At 50.6% G+C, this 25,560-nt stretch overlaps 2 protein-coding genes across 2 annotated transcripts in view; both read right to left on the minus strand.

The window, feature by feature from the left end:
- Nucleotides 1-279: 279 nt before the first annotated feature.
- Nucleotides 280-3,308, minus strand: MANF (mesencephalic astrocyte derived neurotrophic factor; the record flags this gene model as incomplete). Its single annotated transcript, XM_084247198.1, has 4 exons — nucleotides 280-469; nucleotides 1,609-1,750; nucleotides 2,430-2,557; nucleotides 3,224-3,308. 4 exons carry the CDS (start codon nucleotides 3,306-3,308, stop codon nucleotides 285-287), a joined length of 540 nt encoding a protein of 179 aa, XP_084103324.1. The 3' UTR covers nucleotides 280-284.
- Nucleotides 3,309-7,023: 3,715 nt separating this feature from the next.
- The window catches only part of DOCK3 (dedicator of cytokinesis 3), a gene marked incomplete at both ends in the record, with an annotated part of 286,944 nt that continues 268,407 nt past the window's right edge, over nucleotides 7,024-25,560 (minus strand). Inside the window, 12 exons of the mRNA XM_084248035.1 lie at nucleotides 7,024-7,533; nucleotides 8,380-8,462; nucleotides 12,661-12,748; nucleotides 13,743-13,861; nucleotides 18,859-19,006; nucleotides 19,509-19,647; nucleotides 20,900-21,021; nucleotides 23,307-23,423; nucleotides 23,544-23,627; nucleotides 24,219-24,398; nucleotides 24,849-24,935; nucleotides 25,085-25,251. Of these exons, the coding sequence (XP_084104161.1) occupies nucleotides 7,024-7,533; nucleotides 8,380-8,462; nucleotides 12,661-12,748; nucleotides 13,743-13,861; nucleotides 18,859-19,006; nucleotides 19,509-19,647; nucleotides 20,900-21,021; nucleotides 23,307-23,423; nucleotides 23,544-23,627; nucleotides 24,219-24,398; nucleotides 24,849-24,935; nucleotides 25,085-25,251 (1,844 nt within the window). The remainder of the gene's footprint in view (nucleotides 7,534-8,379; nucleotides 8,463-12,660; nucleotides 12,749-13,742; nucleotides 13,862-18,858; nucleotides 19,007-19,508; nucleotides 19,648-20,899; nucleotides 21,022-23,306; nucleotides 23,424-23,543; nucleotides 23,628-24,218; nucleotides 24,399-24,848; nucleotides 24,936-25,084; nucleotides 25,252-25,560) is intronic.

A 25,560-nucleotide genomic window follows, 5' to 3' on the forward strand; every position in this document is an offset into this window, starting at 1 on the left:
CTACTTCAGTATTCACTTTAATTCTCAAAGAACAGCTAGAAATTTTCTTCCTTTAATAAAAAAATCCCAGACACACTTCAAAGTCCTAGAGTAAACCAGCAACAGAATAAAGTGAACCCCCTATGGGGGCGCTGTAGAGCCAGCATCATCAGGAAAGCTCCAGGTTCACACCTGACATTGTCAGGAGCCCACCTAAAAAATAAATTACAAAAGGCCATTTGGGGAAGATACAGATGAACTGTTGTTTTTTTTTCCCCCCTCAGCTGCAGCAGGGATCAGGCAGACTACAAATCAGTCCGTGAACTGGCTGCCTTGGGGGCATATTTAGGCATCAGTTCATTAATCTTCCGGATGTAGTCAGATTTTTCTGCACAACCTTTACACGACTCCCCCCAGTCATCCAGGATCTTCTTTAGCTCTTTAACTCGGAGCTTCTTCAGGTCCACTGTGCTCAGGTCGATCTGTTTGTCTGGAGGAGAGAGCAGGGAGAGTAACCAGCTGGGTAGGTGTAAATAGTTCCAGGGCGAGTCCGTCTACACTGTCAAACCATCCCTTAAAACAAGAAGCTCTACTGGTTGTAGGGGGAGAGATACTTCCAGACTCACTCAAGGTACATCAGTGCCTGCTGCCCCTCAGAAGGGGACCTGGCCCTGAGTCCCCTCAGTATGAAGCCTGGTCTCATGTCCACCACAGACAATGCAGTGTCGCCAAGGTAGTGACTACAAGGTCCATCCAGGAGGAACCCTATAGGAAGACTGTGGCTTCCATTCCCCCAAGTGCCTCTTACATAGTCAAAGTAGAAGTGAAGTCACTGCAGAATGACAGCTCCACGCTGGTGACAGAGCAGAAAGATCTGCCAGCCCCAACTAACAAACACAGGCCCTAGTCAGGCCCTTTAGTGGGGAGCTTTCTCTATGACCACTTGTAAACACAGAGACCCTGAGCCAACTGTACATGTCCCAGGCTTGACACAAATGGGCAAGCACAGGCCCTTGATCCTCATGTCTTAACATGTTGGTACTGTTTAAATTTTACAGAAAGGCCGACTATTCTCAGCCCTGACTCTGAAAGCCTGGGCCATTTTTTCTACCAGATACATATTCAGCAAGGGAGGCTTTGGTGCTCATAACTCAGGCTTGCCTGTTTGGACACAACAGTTCTTTACAAAATAATAGTGATTATCATGCCTTCAGAGCTCAATGGCCAGAATAAGCATGTTAAACCCAAGTCAGACCACATCCCTTCTCTGCTCCAAAACGAATGTTTCTAAGTTCACTCACACTAAAAGCCTCATTTTCCCCAACCTGCAGGGCCCTGTTACCTGCCCACCTATTTCCTTCACCTCCTTGCTCTCCTGGTAGCGGTCCCCCTGGGTTAATCCCCACCTCCTTCAGAATTTAGTAAATTGTCACTTGCTCAATGAGGTTATTCTGACCTCCATCCACCACGATGCTAGATCTGCATCCCCAGCACCATCTAATGGGCTTAGATACATCTTTTTCAGATGGCTGTTGTCTATCACCTCCCTCTCCTAGCTAGAAAGTAAACTCTGAAAGCCTGACCACAGACGGTCCATGGTGTTTGTTTTAAAGGCCTGGCCACACTTACCATACTTTAGTTCACAGATCTGGCTGTCCTTCTTCTTGAGCTTCTCACAGATCTTCTCCACAGGAATGTGGTGAGCCAAAGGCTTCGACACCTCATTGATGATCTTGGTGGCTGCATCATCGGTGGCCCCAATGTAGTAACACTACAGCAAGAAAGGACAATGGTCTTCAAGAAGTGCCACTCAAAAGCCGTCTCCTCCGAAAAATACTTGTATCACGAAACGTCTTCTTTCTCTACCAGGGCCTCATTTCCCTGTGCCCTGCCTGTACTGGCAGGTCCAGTCACTGTAAACCCAGGGCTCTTAATACATATTTAGTCTTAGAGCTGACAGCCACCAGATGAATTTAAAAGTCACCAGATTCAAACCTTTAAACAGAGAGACAAGAAAACCAGATACTGCCAGGGAGATGAAAGCTACAGAAGCCACTGTTCTGTTAGCATTTTGTCTTCAACCCAGCCCTCACCCATTCTTCCCCACAAACACGCCAAGCTCACTTTGGCCCAGATACACTCACACGGGCGATCCCTAGGTTAGGATGGTCTTCCCCTTGATGACCCTTCTTTAGAGATCCTTGACTATTCTGTCTGAATCAGCACCCACACTCTCCACCGTATCTTTCTGGACCATTTTCTTCATGACATCCATCTCACTGCACTGCCTGCTGTCCTGATGACTACCCTCTCCCCTAATACTTCCAGTGCCCACCACACTGCAGGGGCTGTAATCAATACTAACGGGACTTAAAAAAAAAAAAAATCACTCTCAGTCCACCCAGCTGGCCTCCTGGGTGGACAAGTGGGCAGGGTCATCTGCTACTCACCAACCGATTCTCTTTGCTTCTGGCATCTCGGCAGAACTTTATAAGTTCTTTTTCAATAGAGGCTGGTGAGAATGTGACATCTCTGTCTTTAAGGTCCTGGTAAAATCTTCCCAGATAAGAAATACAAACTGGAAAAGAGAGGGAGGGGAGATGCTCAGCCATCACCAAGTCGCACCCCAGCCCACCAGAAGGAACTCCGCCAGCAATTTTAACAGGAGACACGGAGAGGCAAGTTTTTCCATCACCGGTTTTCTTCAAGTGCCCACTGGTGGGCAGAACTGAACGTCGCTGGGGCCCCCTGGTCCACCCAGGGGATGCGGGGATCGCGCATCACCCAGTGACCCACTTGCGGCTCCTCCCTGCTCTTTCCAGAAAGTTTAAGCCGAGATTGAACGTGTCCTTGAGAGGGACTCACTGTGACCTCAGAAAGGGGCACACTGGAGCCGAACAGGAAAACGCTCAAAACGCTGCTCATTCCCAATCGCAGCGCGGAGCCTGAGGTGTGGGTGGTCTCGCAGCGCCCCCGCCCAGGCGCGGTGCCCGCGGCCGGCCCCGGCAGCTCCCGAGCGCCTTTGCCCAGTGGGGGGGACGCACAGGAGCCCCGGCGTGACTCAGTCTCAGGCCAAGTTTTCATCACGATCCAGTCCCGCCTTTCCCCGTCGGGCCGCGTCTCCCAGGCCGCGGCGGCCCCTCCTCCGGGCCCCGCCGGCCGCCGCCCCCGCCGCTCCGCGTTTGGTTAGCGTTCGGCCCCGCCGCCAGGCCGGCCTCGGCGCGCGGACCCCGCCCCGCCGCACCTTCGCAGTCGCCGGGCCGCAGCGCCCGCCCGCCCGGCAGCACGCTCAGAGCCAGCGCCACCGCCAGCCCGTGCGTGGCCAACATCCTCCACCGCCGCCGCCGCCGCCGCCCGACTGCACCGCGCCCGCCGCGCAGCGCTGCCTACCGGGTGCCGGCCGCGCGCCGTAGCTCCCTATTGGAGGGGATCCTGAGCGTCATCCCGCACGCTGGGGCTCTATTGGTCCACGCGCCGCGGAGCCCAGACGGGCGGCTCCACGCTGCCCTTCCCCATTGGCTGGCGGCGTCGCCCGCCCGCGGCCCTAGACAGTTGTCGGCCGCTGATTGAGCCAGGGCGGTCCGCAGGAAGCGGCCGCGGAGGCGGTGGAAGCTGCCGGGGCCGCCATCTTTGGTAGGGGCACGGCGCCGGCTGGGGTGGAGCGCGGGGGGCTGAGGTGGGGTTCGCTCCCCGCCCCACGCCTACTGAGTGGTCTCGTGTATCCCCTGCTCTGGGCCACACGCTGGCCGGAATAGCTTCCCGGGCTCCCCGCTCGGGACCCCAACTTGGGGGGCAGGTCGGGGCTTCTGGAGTGGGCCGCAAGCCCACAGGGTTGGCGGGGAGGGCCGCCGGCCTCGCGCGAGTCTCCCGAAAGTTTTTCTCCCTTTCCCCGGGTTAGCGGTCACGTGAGAGTCCTCGGGGCGCGTCCGCGGAGGCTCGGCGCCCGCCGGGCGTAGCCGAATCTCCCCGTCAGCTCAGCCGCCCGCCGGCTCCGCTGCCCGTGCGAGCCGGGCCGCCTTGCCCGGCTGAGGGGGCGCCGGCGGGGTCCCTCGACGGGAGCACCTCCCGCAGGCGGTCACGTCGGGGCTGCCGTCCTGGACCTCAGGGAGGCTCCGGGCCGGGGGTGGGCGCCCGGGCTGCGGGATCGGAGCCACCTCGCCTCAAAGAGGGGAGGGAAAGGGTTTGGAGGGTGGCCTCCCACTCCTGCGAGAGCTCCCGTTTCCTCACCAGCCGCGGAGCCCGGCCGAGGTGCTGGACCGCCGCCTCCGGTTTCCCAGATGAGCGCCCGGGGCCCTTGGCTTCGGCTCTCCTGGGTCAGCGGGCAGACATCCGTCTCCTCCGACTGCCCTCGCGTCAAGTGCGAGGCTGGGCAACCTGTCCCGGTAGGCAGGGCGTGTGGAAGGTTGGTTCTGTGCTCTCTGCCGAAGGGAAGTTTCCGTGGGGCTACAAGAGCGCGGAGCCCAGTGGCAGGGGTTGGGGAGGGGCACTGCGCTGTGCCATTCAGTGAATTCAGTGGGTCAGTATCAGGTATTCATCTTTAATGCACATCACAGCAGTCAAGGGAGTGGGGGAAGGGGGAAAATCAAGTGGCAGATATTTACATCTAAAATTCACATTACTGGTTGGATTTAGAACATGCTACCACAATATATACAGTAAAATACCTCTTGGGACACTGGTACAAATTTTTTTCTTTCAACTTTGCTTTCTGGTACAGGTAAGATCATTTTTAAATCACTTTTTTTTTTTAAACATAAATACACAAAAGATGGTTAGAAGTTTTGTTATTTTAAATAAGCACAGAATGCTGGAGGTTAAAAACACATTTATAGGGCGAAATACCAATTGAACATCACACTCTATACATTTTTTGCTCAAATTCCTGTACAAATACACAGCATTCAAATAGGTATTTACAAAGAAGCTTGAAACAATGAAAAACAGTATTTCACAATCTAGTCAGAGGATTCTCATCTATGGCCTCCCACTTCCCCTCAGACTGGCTGATTCTCCAATAAAAGGGGTTTGGAATATGTCCTTTTCATCCAGTTAGGGAATATATAGAGAGAACACACAAACCTGCCTCACCTTACATAAAAGCAAGGCCAAATAAATCCACACTCCCCTTCCTACCCTCCCGTGACACCAAGTGGAGAAGGTAGATGTGTGTATGTGATGACTGTCTTTCCAGGGATTGAGGTTCAGAAGTGCCCTAAAATCTAAATATGTCCTCCTATCTAAGAATCAGATCCAAAGCTAGCCCCCCAGCCCTCTAAAGTTCACGAAGACCAGATAGTTCCAGCCTGCCCTCCAAGACCGAGGGCTGCCAAGACAGGTCTACGTCAGCCTTACACTATCAACACGGACAATAAACACTTCCAGCAGCCCTGAAGGTATCGTGATCCTCCATCTTTCCTAATAAATTACTTGCTGGCATTCCTGTTAACAAAGTTGGCATTTGTTTCTAAGAGGAAAAACACCCTGACCATGGCCTTTTCTGTTTGGAAAAGGGGGCTGTGATGGAGGGCCAGGGCCAGCCATGGAGGCCAAACAAGCCAGCAGAAGAGAACTAGGAGAACACGCCAGCTCAACAAGGAGAAGGCAGCCTGTGACCATCAAAGTTATGAACTCAAGCAAATGAAAGAAACAAATTTTGTAGACATGGTTTTTTTTTGTTTGTTTTTAAGTAACTTAGAAGCACCCTGGTAAAATACTATTACCACCCCACCCTATCCTCCCAAATAATAAACTAAGAGGAAAATCAGTGCCCTGACCTGAAAGAGTTTCCTATAAAGACACCACTGCGCTCTGCCCAACAGACAGGGAGGCTGGAGAAACTGCCCACCTGCCTGCCCTGAACCCTGAGTGGTGGTCCCCACAGGCCTGGAGGGGTGGGTGAGGGGGGGCCCTGCACTTGTCCACTTGGGAGAGGATAATTCAACCTGTGTGGCTGTTTCCAAAACAGAAAGCTCCCTCACACCCTTTTTACCAGGGAGCTTGTCGAACCTGACCACATTTCCTCAGGGCTTGGAAGCCTGGCTGGGCAGCCAACCCCACTGCTAGGAGGTAGTGCTGAAAATCCCTGATTCAGGAGCTGGATGACAGATATTCTGGCCACTTCTGAAAGCTCAGAGGATTTCCGGCCCCTGCCGTACCCCAGCCTCACTCCTATACCAGCTCACCGTTCAACACATGGCCTCCTGGGCTGCGGGGAGGAAGGTGGCTAGGGTAGTCCCTCTGGCTCCACACCTCACTTAAGCCCCAGAAGCGAGTAACCTCTGCAGATCCAAGGTGGTTCCTGCAGGGCATGAGGTGTTTGCGAGTGGAAGAGAGTAAATGGTCAGAAATAAAAATGATGGAGAGAAAATTCCAAGGTAGGTTAGGAGGCAGGGCTGGCCCACGGAAGCCTGGCCATGTGCTCTGGATATACAGTTAGGCCAGGTCACATGCCTGAGCTGGCAGGTTGGCCCAGCCAGCCCTTCAGTTGCACACTCCCGGATGGAAGAGTGAGCAGGTGGGCAGGTGCAGAAATGGCTGTAGCCCCGCTGTCCGCCTGTGACATGGAGTCCGCGTGGTTCTTGCAATCCCTGAATACAACCATGAGCTCTGTCCACAGCAATGGAAGAGGTCCTTAGTGCAATTTCCATTCTTCTGTGCATCTCTATCCTGGAGGGAGGGCCTGGGCACCTACCCCAGGGGCCTGCAAAGCTGCAAAGCAATTCTGTCTGTGCAATATCTCCACATAGCTCCACGTGGGCTGGAACTGCAGGAGAAAGAAAGCATCTACTGCACAAAGAAAGGAAAACCCAGAGAAATGGAAATGTAGAAAATGAAATAAAAAGAGAAGCCACAACCCTTCATGCTGCTGCAGCCTCTGTACATGGCAACACACGAGTTCACGGCAGTAGAACGTAGACTTGGGGTGATTTTCTCTCCTGAGTGCCAGGCCTCTCTGGCTCCCTGGGGAAGGGGTCTTGCTTTTCAGACCTGCGGCAGCTGCGCAAGCTGCTCACTGAGGGTGCGTCTGAGCCGCCTCCCTGCCCCTCACTGCTCCCCTCTGCCATGCTCCCAGCTCATGCGGGCCTGTTCTTCTTTGATGCTCCCAGGGGGCAGAGAGGGCTTGCGATGCAGGCCCCGAGGCCTATCAGCCTCTTCTCGAAGCAGCACACCCTCATCATGCTCCAGGGCTGGCAGGCGGGGGTGGTAGGGCTTGGGGGGCAGCGCAGGCGGGTCCATGGGGTCCTGAGGGATGACACATCCTGGGGCTGAGTGGCTTCGGCATGGTTGGGCCTTGATGGAGTCCAGGACGGCGGACTCGGAGAGACTGTAGTGGACAGGGAGGTAGGACGGCTCAAGATCTTCATCAGCATTCCAGGCCTGACTTGGCATGGAGTCCATGGTGTCGGTTCGAGGTGGAGCCTCTGAGGAGTGCCCAAAGTTACTCTCACTCAAGGAAGACACACCGCTGCTGGCACTGCCGGACAGCGTAGAATTGCTGCCGTCCAGGCCTGATTGGGGACTTGTGGGGGAGGCCGGGATAGGGTGAAGAGGAGACTGCAAAAGAAAGGGTGTGCATATTGGCATTCCTCTCCCCAGACAGGCTGACTGGCCCTCCATTTGAAGAGAAGACCATGAGTCTGTTCATTAATGAACTTGAAAACAACCCTCATCAATAGCATGTTTCCTGTTTCCTCAGTGGAAACCCCTTAGTTCCCTCCTGCCCCCGCAAAGTAACCTGCTTTCTATGCACAAAAGATTGTCCTGCCCTGGCTGCTGGGCATTTCTGCCCCTGAGGCCAGGTCCCAGGCTGCGGGCTGTGGCTCTGGGGTACAGACAGAGGGCCTAGGTCATCATGCCACTTGGGGAGCTGACAGAATCCTACTGGTGATGACCCAGATGAATGCATTCTTCTGCCAAAATATTTTGAGTTTTTTCCAGTTTGCAGGAAAATTAATGTTTTTTTTTTTTTTTTTTCATAAAGCTTTGTGCCTGATACTTTGCTTTGACTGGACTCTAGTGTAAAATGCTCTATGATCCACCATTGGAATATTTCTTTACCTCTTGAACTGTGTGGTATGTTGATACATTGTGGTGTTGGCAGAGAACTCCCCACTCCTACCCCACCCCACATTCTAACTATTCACCGCCCATACATTCTGGATACTCTGTGTTGCTGTCTCCAGGATTCTCTGACTGCCCTGGCCCCCACTGCATTTGTTGTAGGACACATTGGTCATCGGCAGTCTGGGTATGACCTGGCCACCCAGCGTCTGCCAGGATGGGTTCTTGGGACAGAGCAGCAGGGGAGGACTTGAGTTCTCTCTATAGGCCTTATGGGTGATTCTAGAGCAGAGATGACTCATCTCACAGCCTTGTAGGGCTGTCACTTCAGTACATTACCTTACGCAAGGTCCGGGCAGGGAGGGCCGGGGGGGTGTCACCCAAGGGGTGGTGGAAGGCATCAAAGTGTAGGGAGTAATGACCTGCAAAGGGAACAGAACCAGAGCCTCAGCTGGGTGCCTCCTGGGCTGCATGCCAGCACATCTTGCTGGACCAACTGGGCAGATGTGGGAGGAGTCTGCTGGGGACCCCTCAGCATTGAAGGCCATATGAAAAGCATTCTTTCATTGAAGTTTTCCAAAACACAGGCTGATGAGTAGAAGATACCCATTCCACACAGGTGGTCAAGAAGTTCAGTTATGCCAGAACCCAAGGAAAAACAGACCATAGGCAGAGGCAGCTCTCTGGCCTACTGTTGGGTGATGATAGGCTGGTGAGTATCAGTTTCAGCGTGATCAGTTCCATTGTCTTCAGTCTCCCTGTTTGGGAGGCCTTTCTGAGTTCACCTGATATGCTCAGAAATCTCACTGACCCTAAAAGCTCAGCGGGGTCCTTCCTGTGGCAGGGGTGTTTTTTCCTTGATTAGTCAGCCCAGAGAATGGCCCATCTTCTCAGTCTGGAGGGCCACTGCCCTAGACCCTGAGCAGAGTGAGTCTGAGACCAGGGACTATCTGGGGGACCCACTGGAGGTCTTCTTACCATGCAGCAGGCTTCGGGGAGGCACTGGGGGGGCCAGGATGCACCCCATGTGGGCAGACAGGAAGGGTTGGGCCTCTCGGGCTCCGCTATCCAGGCTCCAGCTGCTGGGGGCTGCTGGCACCGCTGAAGGGTGAAAACAGATGGCATGAAGGGAGGTTACTTCTTGAGCCACTCTGTGGGAGAAGCCCATCCTACAGTTTATGTCTTCTTCAGGTGTGTACTATGTACCCAGCACATGTGGGAATGATATGCTAGCCCCTGGGAAGAAAAATAATGGCCAAGTAAGATGCTAGCCCATTAGGGAGAGTGGCCATGACTGGAAGTCACTCAAGAGGATGGCAGAAGAATGGCATTTTAAGAGTGCTCAGGATGAGGCAAGCTGAAGGAGTGAGGCAAGGAGTGAACATCCACAGCCTCTCGGACTGTCCAGGAAGAGAGAACAGGAGAGGAGACTGCAACAGACTGATGTAAATGAGAAAATGGAGAGAGACTGTGGGTCACAGAGCTTCTTACCAAAGCATCAGGGCTCTTCTACTGGCCTGGCCCAATGGGAAAGCAGAGAGCAGGACTGGTGGGGGAGGGTAAGGCAGAGATTGCCTCCTTCTATAGCTGGTGTATGGCCAGGGGGTGCACAAGAGCTGCCCCCAAATCAGGCCCCTTAAGGGTCTGTGTTAACACATAGAAGTTTGGCTCATCACCACTGCTTCTGTGCCCACTGGCTGCACTGGGATGTTCGGGAGTTTTTTAGGCAAGGACAAGGTGTTCACTGTGCCCATCGGAGGAAAGAGCCTTCCTTGTGGCCCAGGTTTAGCTGAATGCACTGCTGCCTGAGAGGAGGGAAGGCTGCTTGGATGCTCTGGGGTATCTAGAGGGGCCCAGTTGGTGGCCGTCCACATGCCATGGTTCCAAATAGAGCAGGCCTTGGACAAAGGGAAACAGAGTACCCACCTCCACTAAGGAAGGAGCCCAGGTGCCAGAATGCCGGCCTCTCAGCCACCGCTGGGGTGAATGACTTTGCAGGAGGGGAGAGGCTGGGAGGCATGGCTGGACCTTGGGGTCCAATGGAGCCACTCTGCTGGAGCAGCAGAGGACATGTGAATCCTGTTGGTCTACTCTTCCTGGAGAACAAATACCACTGAGAAGAAATATGCGTTTTCTCTGAAGGAAGCCAGGCAAGCATAATCTCCCTTTTGGGTTGTCAGCAGCAGGAAAGCAGCTCACAACCCAGGGGCCTACCTAAGGGCTTTGTTCTGGAGGCAGTCACAACTAATGTGGGCCTGAGTACCTGGGATTTAAATTCCTCTTGGCTCAGGTATGTTTGTAAATGCCGGGGCCTAATGGGATCTGGGAGGTTCTGGAAGGAAAGCAGTTGAGGGTCTAGCTTTTGAGGAGGATGTGGGCAAGAAGGTCTGGGTTCCATGGTGGTCTAAGGATAAAGTAATGTCCACCCTCTTCCTCATTATTGGTCAGGAGCTGTCATGTGCTCGTACCAACACACAGGCCAGATAAATTCCACCAGATTAATGGCCTCAGTTCTAAGGATGATTGCTTAGTCTCACGGGATGGTTGGTGGTTGGTGGCAAGAGGGTGGGTGTGACAGTGACAGGGTAGGGAGGTACTCAGTTGTCACCGAAGAGAGGAAAGAATTCTAATCTAGGCCCCGGAAGAATTGTGGGGCTGCAAGAGGACACCCACAAGGGCCCCAAAGAACTTGTGGGCAAGAAGGTTACGGGGGAAGAAAGCTGGCAAAGCAGCAAAGGATCACAAAAGGGAGCCTGTTTGAGCTACTCATTGTGAGCAGAAACCATCAAGTTTGCCCTGTAGCCTGGGGCTGGTGAGCATGAGACTGGTGGACCTCTGCAGTGCAGCAAGCACAGCAGAGAGGCGGCAGGAAACCGAAGATGAAATGATTTATCCTGAGGGGCAATTCCCGCTGTCCCAGTAATCTCAATTTCCCTTTTAACAATGGTCCAGCACTTTCCCTTGGTGCCCAGTGCTGAGGCCCATAGCCCTGAGGCAGATGTGCCTGATTTGGGAGTCCTTGTCTGGCAAAAGAGCTCACTGCAAATGAGAAGTAGAGTCCTCGTGGAACTTGGAATCCTGCTGGCAAGAATAGAGACAAATACAGATAGTTCCTACCCTGGAGGATCAGACAGAGACTTAAGAAGTTATTATTCTGGCTTATATGTTTCCACTAGGCAAGTGGCTAATTTGCTGCCCACGAAGTGCTGGCCTTGTAGTATGAACGCGTTTGTTCTGGGTTCAGTCTATTCTGAGACAACCCTTTTTCCTTCTCACACCTGGAGGCAGGTGTGTCCAGCTTTTGCTGCAACCTGTTCTGAGGCTTGAAGCTCTTCTGTGTCCAGTTGGCATAGGGTTCTGGTCTGTCCACCAGCACCTATTTGAGCCCATTTGTGCTCCTGGATAGTCCTGTGATTGCTCCACATCTCAAGTGAAGAAAAGTCACTGTGAATTCTGGCTTTTGAAGCCGAAAGGGCACTCTGTTTTGGGGGCACAAGAGCAGAGGTCCAGGTAAGTCCCTTGTTTTTGGTATGTGCAGCTTTGAGGCATCTTCAGTCAGAATTCCATGCCCTTTGTGGTTGAGCACCCAGCGTTGATGCATGCCTGAGGTTATGGGTTTCAGCCATGGGGCTGAGGTCATGGGTTCAGTGTCTGGTCCCCTTGAAGAGGACAGAGACATATCCTCCATGATGAGCAAGGGAGGAACAATGACAGCGGGAAAGTTGACAGCACTTGGTGGAGAGGTGCAATGACAACACGATGACAGCTTTGTTCTGATGGGACAGCAGATTATACTGTTGTGAACTGAGTGTGCCCTGAACTCCAAAAGATAGAGGAGAGGGAAGTGGAACCTATTGGGAGAGGGGCTAATATGGGGTCAGGGTCTGTGTGACAGATAAATTGGCACAGTCCCCATAAATATATTGCTCTGTTAAAATTAACTCAGGTCTTCACTTCTGGGGTTTCGGACCAGGGTCACACAGTTTTTCCATCCGCCTGCAGGAGCTGAGACAGGGCAAAGGCCCACTCTCTAAACAGCCTCTATTCTAAGGATTGCCTAGTCTCATGGTACAGCTTTAAATCCATATATCTTTGCCAGCAGCTGCTGGCCAGAGTGGATCCAGGAGGACTGGAATCCCCCTGTGCACCCAGGGCTTCCCTTGGAGAGGACTGTTTTTGGGAAATTCACTTTGCCATGGCCTGTCCTTCCCAATCTTCTTGGGACTTGCTTGGTCACAGGTCTGTTCTGCGGTCCAAAGACAGGTCCCTGGAAGGGATAAAAGGCTCACAGGACCGGCTGAATTCTGGGGCTGGTTGGATAGAACCCAGAGGAATGGTTGCTCACAGTTTGCACAGTCTAAGTTTTCATAAAGGTGGGCTCATGGTAGGTGGCAGTTGGGGTCTCTTTGCCCTGGGGAGGGAGAGACACATACAAACTAATAGGATCCAAACATTGGCATCAAGCCAGACGTGTTAAACAATGAGCACAGTAATTGGTCAGGACTCTGGATAGATAGACAGACTGCATGTTGAAGTGTGCCTTGGCCAGCTAGTACTTGGGAACAAGTCAGCCACTTGGGGACAGACACAGGGGAAGCCACCTGCTGAAGGGAATAATACCTTTTTCAGCCACAGACAGATTGGGATCACTGCAGGGTTTGCAGGCTCCAACCACTTGCTGGAACAGGGCCCGCTGGAAATTCGGCAGCTGAGGAAAGGAGAGAAACATCAAAGAGGGTAAAAACAACCAGGTGTAGCTTGGGGGACAGTACTGTAGGCCATAGGAATCAGGACATTCCATGATCAGACAGAGGGAAATCAAAGCAGTGGTATGTCTCATGCCTGAGATTTGTTGAAAACTTCAGACCAGTTCTAGGAAAACTGTCCAGTGGTATCTGGCTCTGAGTACTGCCATGTGTAGTGTTAGAGGCACTGGCCTCCAGTGTCTGACTGGGCCCCAAGCCCTCTTGTGCATGGCCAAGAAAATACATGTGGCACTGCTAGGGAGACCCACCGGCAGAAATGGTTAAGGAATGCTTTTCACCCATAAGCACTGAAGTTTAGTCTCCTGGAGATCTTCCCCCAAGCCCCACAGGCCCATGTTGTACTGAGGGTAGGGGAAAGGGCAGTGCCCCAGTAGACCCACTCTCTCTACCTGTCAGGATGATCAGGCCCAGGGATGTGGCAGTGAGAAACCCCTGGCACTCAGGGAATAGGTAATAGCTGCTTGGAGGTGATTTTCATGGACTCTGAGAGAGGGGCGGGGAAGGAGTTAATCCCTTCCCATTCGAGGCCCCAAGCAAGGTATTTGGAAAGCTATGCAAATAGTGTGGAGGGAAGTCCCCAGAGGGTTAGGTTAGGGTCTCTAGACCCATGTCCACCACAGCCTTCTTGGTACAATAAAGAACCAATGTCCAGACAGCCCTCTGCCAGATTGTTCAGGGAAAAGGAGTCCAGGAGAAGGAAAGGTAGTCACACAAACAATGGTGGTTCCAATCCTGCTGCCTTTCTACCCACAGCTGCTGTCTGGATTGTTAGTCCTCAGATTCACTGCAGTCCCATCCAGAGCCTAACAGCCTTCTGAGACTCTTAGGACTGAAGGAGGGAGGCACAGAGGTCAATGCAGACTGCCCAGCAAATGCAACGAGGGAAGGCTAGGCCAACACACTTGCGGCAGAGGGCAGTCGGTAGGCAGGGTCTACCTGTCCATTCTCCAGGATGGCTGCTGGATACATGGCACTGCTTGGGCGGTCCCGGTGTGTGGGCAGCAGCAACATCATTTCCCGGGTGTGGCGGTACTTATCTGGCAGAGAGGGAGAGCCTGTAACCAAGTGAGAACAATCACGCACAGATGACAAGCCACAGATGGAGGGCCCAGTGGGCAAGCTTCCCAGGGAACCAGGGCAGGTCTCCCCTTGCAGTTGAGGTGAGGATGAGCTCAGCAAGCACAGGAGGAATGAAGCAGAGCCTGGTGGTTTGATGGTGGTAGGGGCTGCACCCGGTGTCCTGTCAGACATACAGCTGGACACAGTGACACAGACCCGCTGCCAGAGCCTCGTCACCACATTCAGAGGCAGAGCGTGGAGCTGGGTTCCGTCACCACATTCAGAGGCAGAGGACTGGAGCTGGGTTCCGACAGACTCCTTGAACCCAGCACTCTCAGGAAATGGGCTAGATACCGGGCTCTCTCAGGGGGCCCAGGCAGGGGCAGAGACCAGCTTGCAATGGAGCCACCACACAGAGACAAGAGACAGTCGGATAACATAGCAGCACAGTTCTTACTTTACATACTGTGTCTCCACAACTTACCTTCTCCAGACACCACTCAGATGGCCCCCACCACCTTTTCCTAGAGGTTCCTTCCTCCCAGATTCCAGGCCCCCAATGTCTGGTCTCTGCTTTCTGGTCTTCCTAATACAGCCCTAGACCTTCATTAGGCCCCAGGCTGGCTGGGGGCCCAGGGCCCTGCACATAAGTGATTCTCTGTCCTGTTCTTCAGAGAATTCAGGGTTCATGAAGCTTATCTGGGAATTGCGGGGGCTCTAAACCAGGCTCTCGAGTTGACTTGGTTCATGCTCTTCTCCTGTGAGGCCTCTATGGTGATCTCTGGCCTGATGAGCTCTTGTGGAAGCCAGACCATGACAGATGTTGTGTGGCCCAGTCCCCATCAATGCAGGGAACCTGTCAATCTGTGATCTTCAATGAAACATTCCACAGAAGCAGTGAGTTTAATTCACTGGCTTTCATGGGGATGGATAGTTTCGAAGGCCCTTCAAAAATGCACCACTCATTGTGCTAGACACCAGCATGTCCATGAGAAACTAGTGGGGTCTTCTGGATCTCTTAGAGGGGGTCACCTGGACACCAGTGCTCCCTTACTTATCCACTGGCAGCCTCTGGTTTCTGGTTGAAACTCCTCTCTAGATAGAGTTGAGACCATCCCATGGGCTGCATCTGGATGGTGAACCTGCAGCTCTGGGGGCTCTGGGTTCCTGAAGCCCAGGGTTTCTGGATTCTTCCTTTGAGTATGATGTGTAGACACTGTCAAGGCACATTAAGAAAGCTCTTCTTCGACCAGCTTACCCTAGGAGTGCTTGAGAAATTCTTGTACTCATTTTAGTCCAAGAAAATGAGGCATAAACACTTTGAAGAAGTCAGTATAATAAACCCAGTAATGCAATTATTATTTATGCAACTTCTTCCACAGCTGGTCTAAGAGATGAAATTTGTAGAACCCCAGGGCTGATTTCTAAGATCTACTCTTAAAAAATATTCTTTGTGGGTAAGGGGATGAACATATAATGAGTCTTTTTTTCTTTAAAAAAAAAAAATAAGGCCAAGTTAATTATCTGCATATGGTTAATGGTTTCAATGTTCTCTTCTAGAACTTGTGCTCTGAAGGAACCTTAGAAAAGATGGCTGCGTAAAGAAAAAGAAGAGCTCCTGATACCACTGACTTTTATAGTGTCTTACCAGCAAGAACTGTGAATGCTCCCTGGTCACAGCTCTGAACAGGTCTGCCGCCCACTCTGTGTGCACAGCAAAAGATACAGCACTGTCACCCTGACTCAGTTACATCAAACTCACATCTTACACCTATGCCACACTGGGAATGCAGCTACAACATGGCATATATTGCCTTATCACGCCGGCCATTGTCCTTGACCTCACAGTCCAGCTCACCTGGCTATGCCCAGACCAGAACATTCAATATCCTGATACATGCTGGGAGTCTAGGATGGAGGGACGGCAGACTGCAGGCCCCAGGAACTCCACTAGGGTCTGCATCCAGATTATGGAGTCACCTCTGGTGCTATAACAAAGAGGTGTTCTGGGTTACCCCTTTGCATTTCCCTCCCACTGCCTTCCACCCTGCACAGCCAATCTCATTTTAAGAGAGAGTGATGGATAATTTTCATGAAAACATTGGAAACCACAAGGGCTTTTGACACCCAGGACGTCTAAACTATTTGAATTGCAGCCTGGTAAACCCCAGAGAGGGTATGACCCAGCATGACTGATTTATTCAAAATAAAAATCCCCTGCTTTCTGTCCCAAGAAGTCTTTTGACCACCAGGGGGAGCTACTGACTTATAAGAGTTCAGACTGTGACTTGCTGGCCATTCACCTTGGAGTTTTCTGAAACAACAGAGACCACAGCAGAGTGTTACTGGGCAATGCGAGGAAGGTTACTGGTCTCATGACCACTCCTGGGGGTGGGAGAAATGACTCCAATACAAGGGACTCTCCTAAACACCTTCTCCAAGTACACCCTTCCCCAAAGGCATAAATCTCCAGTTGCCAGCTCCCTTCCTTCTATGCCCCTAGGGCACTACTAATGTAGCTATAGCATTTATCTGAAAATATCAGTCTTCCTCTGTGACACTGGATCTAAATCTTCTCTCACAAGGTCTAACAACATACTTAATACATGTTGGGCCTGCAGTTTTCTCCAGAGGGGCCTGCACATGAACTACATGAATGTTGTAGCTTAACAGTAATTTCCTGCTCTTCCGTAATAGCCTGAGCTCACCACCACTGCCTGCCTTGGGCCCAGTTCTCTTTAACCACTTTGTTTTCATTTGTATGTAATATCTACCCCAGAAAGGGAAGGAACTTCTTTTCAGTGTTTATATGAGATTCTGGAGTTTGGCCTTTGTGAGTTTGTCTTCAGAGATGATAACCACCTTTTTCTCCCCAAACACACATGCCACTCCTCACATCATGAGGTGGAGTCTCATTCCTCACTGTGGACTGGCCTTAGTGACTTGACTAGTCAACAGAATGTGGCAAAAGGGACCTTTTGAGACCTCCAAGGCTCAGTAATAAGAAGTCTTGCACCTTCTGCGTGGGTCTCTTAGAATGCTTGCGCTGAAGAAAGTCAATTGCATGCTGAGAGAAGCCCAAACCACATGGGAAAGATGTATGTAGAGATTCTGGTTGACAGCCCCAAACCTCCAATCTGACAGTCACTATCAACTGTTAGTCACACGAGGGAGCCACCACGTATGTCCAGTCTGGTTGAGTCTTTAGATGATTCCAGCTCCATGAGAAATTTAATGGCAAGTGAGCCCTGCTAACCCGCAGAATTGTGAGAGACGATAATACATTTTTGTTTTAGTCACTAGGTTACGGCAGGTGGTTTATCATGCTGATAGATAACCAAGTGATTTGAAATGAAGAGGGATTAGTTCCAAACAGTGAGAAAATAATTTTTTTCAATTCAATTCATGTTGCAAGAGCCAAGCAGACTCCTGACAGAGCACTCATGAAAACACGATGAATGAACACATCAGTGAACAGTTAGGTGGAAGGACAAAGGTGATCACAGCCAGATTGCAGAGTCCCTGATGTTGTCTTTGTTCTCTCGAGGGCACTGGGTCCCAGGCACAGCCTAGTAGTGTCTGGAGAATGTCAGAGCAGAATTGAGTTAAAATGTTGCTCCTTTGCTGCCGTCTGTTTTTATCAACAATCACGGTGCAGAAATCTGTCTCCAGCCAAGAATGCCCAAAGACTTAGATATGGCTGAGTATATCTTAAAGAGAGTTCAGGGTAGGAAAAAAAAAACATATCATACAACAGGTTAATTATAAAATCTGTTTTCTGCAGTTCTACTCAGGAGTATTTGCTTTAAGACACTGCAAATGCTGATTGGCTTCTCCGGGTTTCCTTCCTTTTTACGCCCAAAGTCATCTTTCAGTATGCCTTCTTTATAACACAAATCACTGTTTCTTCCTTATGTTTGCAGTCTTCACAGATCAACAAATCTTCACCATGTACCCACTTGTTGGTCCTATGGTTGTCTTTAATGATCAAAAGGTTGCTTCCAAATGCTGGCTTCCAGGGGTATAGTTCGGAGGAGACCATCTGACTACAAATGCTGGCTCCCCTTTTCTGAATGCCATAGTCCATGTGAGGAAGGCAACCGTGAGGTTTAAAATGAGCATCAGAACAAGAGGTGGTGACTATAAGACTTGTACTCTAAATTCTGCTTGGCCATGAACTGGTTGGATGGACCCTCCATGTCATAAACTGGTGCTATTTCTCTTTGTTTTCATAATAATAAAAGAGCAAAGAGATTCCATCCCTCTGAAGCATGGAAGTAATAGGCAGTGACTCTTGGCAGCTCAGACTACTCTCTTCTGTTGCTATTCTGCACAGTCCATCCTGGGACGCACTGGATCTTAGTTACCACAGCTATTTTCCATGTCACCGAAAATGTTTCTATCTAAAAGGACAGAGAATCACATTCCACTGCAGGAACTAGGATCAGAATGCAAAAAAGATGCTGGCTCTCAGAGAACAGCATTCATCCAATTGAAAAAGAAATCAAGCAATAATTGACAAAGTAAATAGAATAGCTATTTTATAGACCTATCTCTCCTGATTAAGTGTTTCCCCACTAAAGGACTTTCAGAATAACATTTTCCAGGGTTAATTTTAAACTTTGTATTTAATTTTCCTGGTTTGTCATTGTGCTTGATTCCTCAAGACAAGATTTACTCTACCTTAACTTTGATCTTTATTTTTGCAAACACTTCAATGAAAAAGAACTTTGTGTCCTCCTACTGAGGTTGAGATATGATGGCTGGCTTGGTGGTAGCGCAGCTGAACCACCACTCAGAGAACGGTCTGAAGCCAGGCAGAGAGACAGATCTGGGGACAGGAGCCTTTGAGTCTTTAGTGCTAAAAGCACAGGTGAACATTTGCTAAGTCAAAGGGCTGCTTTCAAAGACATAGCCACAGATGCGATTAGGGTAAGTGGGGCTCATGAGGCCCTCTCTTCTCCCTTCTGAAGCAGCACCCTGCTATCCTTACCTCGGGCACTGGACGGGGCAGAGGTAATCATCTGGGATGGTGCTGAGTGAGTAGAACTCAGGCTGGAGGAGGAAGGGCTTGCCTGGGACGAGGACAGAACAGAGACGTTGGTGACTGAGCCCTGGTACCTGGGGTTGGGATACGCGAGCTGCAATGGGAGAGAAATGAGCAGGATAGAGGTCTGAATGGCCAGGACTGTAAGAATGGCTTAGAGTTGGCATCTCCATGTCATGAGGTGCCCAGGCCCAGTGTCTGATGTTGTACCCAAGGCCCTGATGGGGGCCAGGCAGAGGACCAGTACTAAGGACTACCCACACCACCCAAGAAGCTCTGGTGATGGCACTCATGGAGAAAGCAGGACTTAGCCATCAAGAAGGCCAGACAGAAGGGCAATTTGGTAAAGGATCTTTTCCATGGATTCGCTAAGAACAGCTAGGACTGAAACCGGATTTTCTTCTTGGGAAATAAGGTCTGGGAACTGTGACATGGAATAGTGTGGAGGGAAGGCAGTTTTGCTACCTTTAGGTACTCTGAATTCAGGAACCAGAAAAACAGGCAGGGTTGCTGGCCCTCATACCAAACCAGCCAGCGGGGAGGCAAGTCCTCTAGGTATGGTGCCCTGGCCCATTCTCCTTTGCCATCTCTGGTACCTGCATGTGGTGGTATAGGTCCTCAGGAGCCTCGCCCATGGAGTTGTCACCCAGCATCACCATGTTTCCCGCTTCGCTAGAAGCGTGTGAGGAGAGCGAGGATGATGAATGGCGGCCTGTGCCCATCAAGTTCATGGGGCTGTGAGCAGAAGTGGGAAACAGAAAGGTGTCAGGCATGGAACTGAAAAATGGTGCTGGGCGGTAGGGGAACAGTACAGGGGGCTGTGTGAAACAGTCCTCCTCAGTGCCAGCCATTTCTGGTTTGGAGGGTTCCTCAGCTAATGCTCATACCCATCTAAGACCTGGCACAATCCTGAAACCCACCCTGATGCTCAGGGACCCCTGGTCTGGGAGGGTGGCACAGCCTCTACCTAGAGGTAGTGGCTTATGGCCACTCAGTAGGATGACATCATCACTTTCTCAAACAAGAGGAATAGGAGGAGACAGGCTGAGTCCGGTCATGGATTCCATGTCCTCCTTGACAGAGGTATTAATCTAAGCCAGAACCCACCCCATGATGGGATATGCTCCTAGGTCTGGGCTATCTTCCTGGTATGGAAAAGCTATCAAAATAGTTGGCTGTGAACCATCTGTTGGCTTCTTTCCACGTATGCACTCATAGGCTTGCCAAAAGCCTTCCTCTATCAATTCTAGGCAGCCCCTCATTCATTCACTTCTTCTTATTTACTGAGTGCCCAGTCTGACTTGCTGCTTACACTAAAAAATAAAACCAATGAAAGGCCCTCTCACTGGTTCCTTTCCTGGCCTGGCCTTCCTTGCCTAGAGATTTTGAGTATCCCCAGGGCAGAAAAGAAGCCCTGAAGCTCAGGAGTTTTGATGTCCACATCACCATGCTGTTTTCTTTCTTAAAACTGAGTGGTTATTCTTATTCTCCTTGGGATCAAGTCCAAAGGCCTGAATAAACAAGACCCATTCAGCGCTGGTCTTGGCCCCCTTCCATGGCCTGGAATCCTGTACTCCAGCCACTTGGCTCTACTTGCAGTGCTGACCAAGCTACTTCATTTACTACTCACCGCACATGTCAGTCCCTTTGCCTGGATCTTGTTCCATCATCCTCCTAACCCCAACTCTTTTCTGCCTAGTGATTATCTACTTACTCTCAAGAGCTCTCATCCCAAATGGCCCCTTCTTGAGATCTCACAATACTATGTCTACTATTCTGTTATGCAGGAGAGAGAGTGACTGGATGCAGAGTATGGGTCCCCTGGCAGGAGTTATATAAGAGTTTGCTATAGACATGAGTAAGAGGGCATGTGAGTTACACATAAGAGCTAATTAAGATTTCCTCACTCTGATCTTTGACATTTAGACTTACCTCTGTGGAGGGGACCCTCCCCAGCCCTAAGGCCTGTGTTGTGCCTGTGCCATACCTGTGCCGATGGGTCATCTTGATGCTCTCGGGGCTCATGGGGCTATGGGAAGCTAGAACATTTCCCCGTGGGGTGCTGGTGCCTGAACATGCAGGACTAAGCTTGTCCAAACCCGGAAATTCCTGTTGAGGAATGAATGCCCCTTGATCAGAGAGTAAAGAATGAATCATTAAGGGATAAGAAGGAAGAGCAGGCTGGTGATAGAAATGTAAAAGAAGAAAAAAATACCATATACTGTTGGCTAAACCTGACTGATGATTTCTTTTGGGCAATGATCCCTTCACAACTAAAACATTCTCTAACTGCACTGGCGTCTGCACTAGAGGCTGTGGGGTACCAGGCTGACCTCACTAAGGCTGTGACCTCACTAAGACCTCACAGGGCTGTGCTAACAGGCTTTCTCACCATAGAATAAGTAGAACAAGAGGTGGAAGCAGGAGAGAAAGAGCTGATTATCAGCTGTCAGTCAGTGAGTACCTCTTACATAAGGACTGGGTTTGTATTTTATTGGATTGCTAAGTGGCCCAGCTCTTGGTGACCTGGGTTAAGCTGTCTGTGACACAGTCCATAGGGAGACAGGATACAAAATGCTGATGGAAGTAATTTCAAGACAGCACAGTTCTATTTTAGCATAATTAAATTCTTATTAAGTACATAGGCATCGTGGCAGAAACTTTGATCTTAAAGCCTCCTGGGTGACAGGACATTGGTTTATACTTGTGATTATGAGGAGGCAGCATAGTTGTCCAGGTTTCCTCAAGTCCTTCACAGTCTGTGGCTCCTAAGTCCAGCAGGGATGTTTCTGAAGAAGTAACAAGTTTTCTACTTTCTTCTTCCAAAGCATACAGAAAACTAAAATATGCTTCTGCTGCTGGAGAAGACACCTCCAGTGTGCATGCAAGACCTTTATGTAAATGGGTGAGCATTTTGTGCTTTTTGCCACAGTGACCTGACTAAAGTAAAAAGCTTGAATGGTAGATATCCCCTTCTCCCTGTCCCTAACCTGCCTGGCTCGTCTGTTATGATGGGGAAGTTTGCACAGAGCAGAGACCAGTCGAGCCGGCAGAAGACACAGTGGAATGAGAGGTAATGAATACCCATTAGATCTAGTGACACTGCCAAAATCCTTAACTAAATGGACATCCTAATTTCCTAATTTTAAAGGGAAAATAAGACTTTCTCTGCATGTTCCAACTTGAAATACCATAGGGAAATCATTCAGAAAAGAGACATTTCAGGTTTTATGGGCTTCCCTCTGGAAAATGAGCCTGCTTCTCAAACTACAGGCAAGTTTCCTTTTCTTTTTTTATATTTCATGCAATTATTCAAGACCGAGGCAATTCAATCCCAAACAAGTCAGGCCTACTGAAACTGAGTGGTCCAGCCTCCTCAAGGTCTCTGCGGCCAGTGGTTATCTGAAGGGTCATCTGAAGAAACTTCTTATTTAGGATGGCCTTGCCCAATACTGAGTGGCTCAGTGTCCCTTGGCTCCCTGTCACCCATAGATAGCTATGGGTCTTGGGTAATGAGAAGACAGCAACTGGGCTCATATCCCTTGAGATCTAGTAGGCAGCTTACATTACAGAGCAGGAAGGCTCCAGAAAATACTTTATAGACTAGAGTCAGTATTATGGTTGAAAATGTGAGTGAGGATGTGTGAACTGGGGGCTCCAGATGACTTGAACCTTATTTTCAATCAACCAGCATTCTCTGTAAGACCCCTGAAGGAAACCAATCCTGGAATATATGCCCTGATTCTGCTTGTATGCTTCCCTTCTTAGGCCAAACGCTACAGTGGGGGCCTACAAGCCAGGTCAGGTCAGGGAGATCTCCTAAGGCCTACACCAGCTCCAGAACCTGCCAGACTCCTCTAAGAGCAGCCAGGACCAAAGTACTGCCACCCTAGTGACATTCTCAATGTCAGCCTGGGTCAACAGACATGTTGGAGAGGTTGCACGGAAAAGAGATGGGGGAGAGGGGAAGGGCACAGAGATGTGACAGGGAGAGAGGGTAAAGATAGTGTGGGCGAGAGTTGGCTCAGGCTACATCTTACCTCTTTAGGTCTTGGGATGAAAAATATCTCGATAGAAATTCCTACATGTGGGCCATCTACTTTAGCTCTTTCTTCATTGTATGAAAACCTCTCTTCATTAGCACAGGGCATTGAAAAAAATGTTTTTTGCCCATGAATCTGGCTCTACTTAGAGAGGTGGTGAATGAGAGGGTCTAGACATCATTTCCCTAGGCAAAGCACCCGCCTCTGTCTCTGGCCTCTCTGTGGTGGTGATGGCTTTTCCTTCACATCCCCCTTCCCTCATCTACCTCCCCCACTTTCCTTTGGTTTGCTGCACAGACATGGAGGAAGTGACACATGGTTCTTCTGAAGCAGGGGCAGGGATGAGCTTACATGGTAGAGACTGGCTCGCATCATCTGGAACTGATCGATCAGCTTTTTATGCAGAGGTCGCATTTCTGGGTGCACAAACTTCTCATGAACTGCCAGCCCCACTCCAAGGACATGAACCTATTCAGGTGACAGACAAGGTTACTTGTTAGCAAAGGAGTAGCCCTTGATAACTGCTGCCATGCAGTGTGCTGAGCCTTTCCCTGCTAGCCACGGGCCTCCAGGCCCAGCAAGACATACCTGTTCCTGCATGAGCTCCTTGAGCTGGGTGATCTTCTCAGCATCTCCTGGGTGCTTGGTGATGTAATCTTTATCAAAAAAGGCCTGTGAAAGGAAAGGGAGAGTCAGGAAGACTCTTCCCAGGACTACTACTACTAATTCCCAAGAATTTTGTCTGAGGGTGTCTCCTGTAAGTTTTGGGCCTCCTTATAGGTACACAGCAATGGGCTTCTAGCCTCACTTACTTAAACCTCCTGCAATCACCAGTGTGTTGTTTTCCTCGAAGAACTGAAGGTGACCAAGTCATTTAAGCATGGGTGTTGGCTGGTCTCAGTCCCTCATGGATCCTGGATCGCTGGGGTAAGGCAGGCAGGCAGATGGCTAGGGTGTGGGATTAGTCTCTTAGCCAATCCATAACTCACTAATTGGGAAGGGCTGGCCTCCAGGGTACTTCTTAGTATCTTTCCGTAATCAGATGGATTACCCATCCATCAGAGTTCAGAAAATAAAAGGGAATAAAGGGTTCTACCAGAGAGCTATTCTACAGAAATAGGGAGTGGCAGGGAACTTCAAGCCTCATCCTAGGACCAATCTTAGTCATCTGAGGCACAGCCAAGAGAGGGTTAGCTAGAAGTCTCAAGAAGAGACACTGGAGAACGGTCTTTCCAACCAGGCTCTGTGTTTGGTCCAGCTCACCTCTTGGTAGCGTGCGATGCCTCCATTGACAGCTGCATCAATGACACCATTCAGGCACATGCTGAGCAGGTTGATGTTGCCATGCACCTGCTTGTGTTGATACTGACTGATCAAGGCCCGCAGCTCCTGGTTCTTATTCTCAACCACTTGGATGGCATTCTCCAGAGGGCTCACCTCCACCTGGGGGGACATCCCAGGTACAATGACAATCCCTCCCTTACTTCAGTCCTGAGAGCAGGGATCTAAGACCTGTGATGCTCATCCTCCACCCTGGCTCCTTGGGCCTCCCTGGGCCCTTTCTAATTTCCTTTTCTGATTTTTAGGCACAACAAATAGAGAAGAGCACAAGTTCTGATTTCAGAATGCTGGCTTTCTGAGCCTCAGAGAATACCGGTTTCCTCATTTCTAAACTGGGAGATTAAAAATACCGACTGCTTATGGATGTGTGTGAGGAGCAAATGAAAGGTGTTCAAATCCACCCCCACTGCCCACCCCTGCCCAGGATTGGCCTGGAGAGCCTAGGTCAGACAGGAGGCTGAAGCTCTCTTTCTTCAGTCCTGAGAGGAAGGTCACCAAAGCCAGGCTGATGTAGCAGCTGTGAAGATCAGCCCCATCTGGAATGTGTCTCACCAGTTCCCTCCTCTCCACTTCGAACCACCGAGAGATGCCCGGCAAGCTGTGGGTCAGGGTCAGTGTGGTGCGCTCAATCCACAGGCTCTGCAGGGAGGGCACAGGCAGGTACAGGTGATCAAGTAATTTTTGCCATTCCTCGACTGCTTGTAGGATACGACAGTGACAAGTTCTTGAGAAAGTAGGGCTTGCCCCGACCTTGCTATAAACACTGCCCCTACTTTAGGTTTGTTCACCTTGAATTCATTCTCCTTGTCCTTGGGACCTTTGTGAAAAGGCCTGTCATACCGGAACTTCCTCACATTGTTGACACGGTAGAAGCTCTTGACACGATCCGGGACCCTATCCATCTGCAGTACATCCACATAATCTGGTATGGGCGTCACCGCATAGATCTGCAAGTCTGGGCAGGAAGTGAAGGAGAAACCCAGACTTGCCAGAGAGATGACTCTGAGGGGCTAACACTTGTCATCTCTCCAAAGGAGAGCAGAGCACCAGAGCCCCTGTTCCCAAGCACAGTTAAAACAGATCTCCCTACCTGCACCCTCCACCTGCTCCAGGGGGACTGTCCTGAGCACTTAGCCAGGCTGAGATGGAAACAGCCAAGTGTCCAGGGCCCCTTTAAGGAAAAAGGGGCAAAGGGTCAGAAGAATGCAGGTGCCCTCTCCAAAGAGTGAGAAAGTTGTCAGGGTCTGAGCCTGCCTACAAGGTG

The sequence above is a fragment of the Talpa europaea genome, assembly GCF_964194135.1.
Source record: "Talpa europaea genome assembly, chromosome: 11".
NCBI classification, from domain to species: Eukaryota; Metazoa; Chordata; class Mammalia; order Eulipotyphla; family Talpidae; genus Talpa; species Talpa europaea.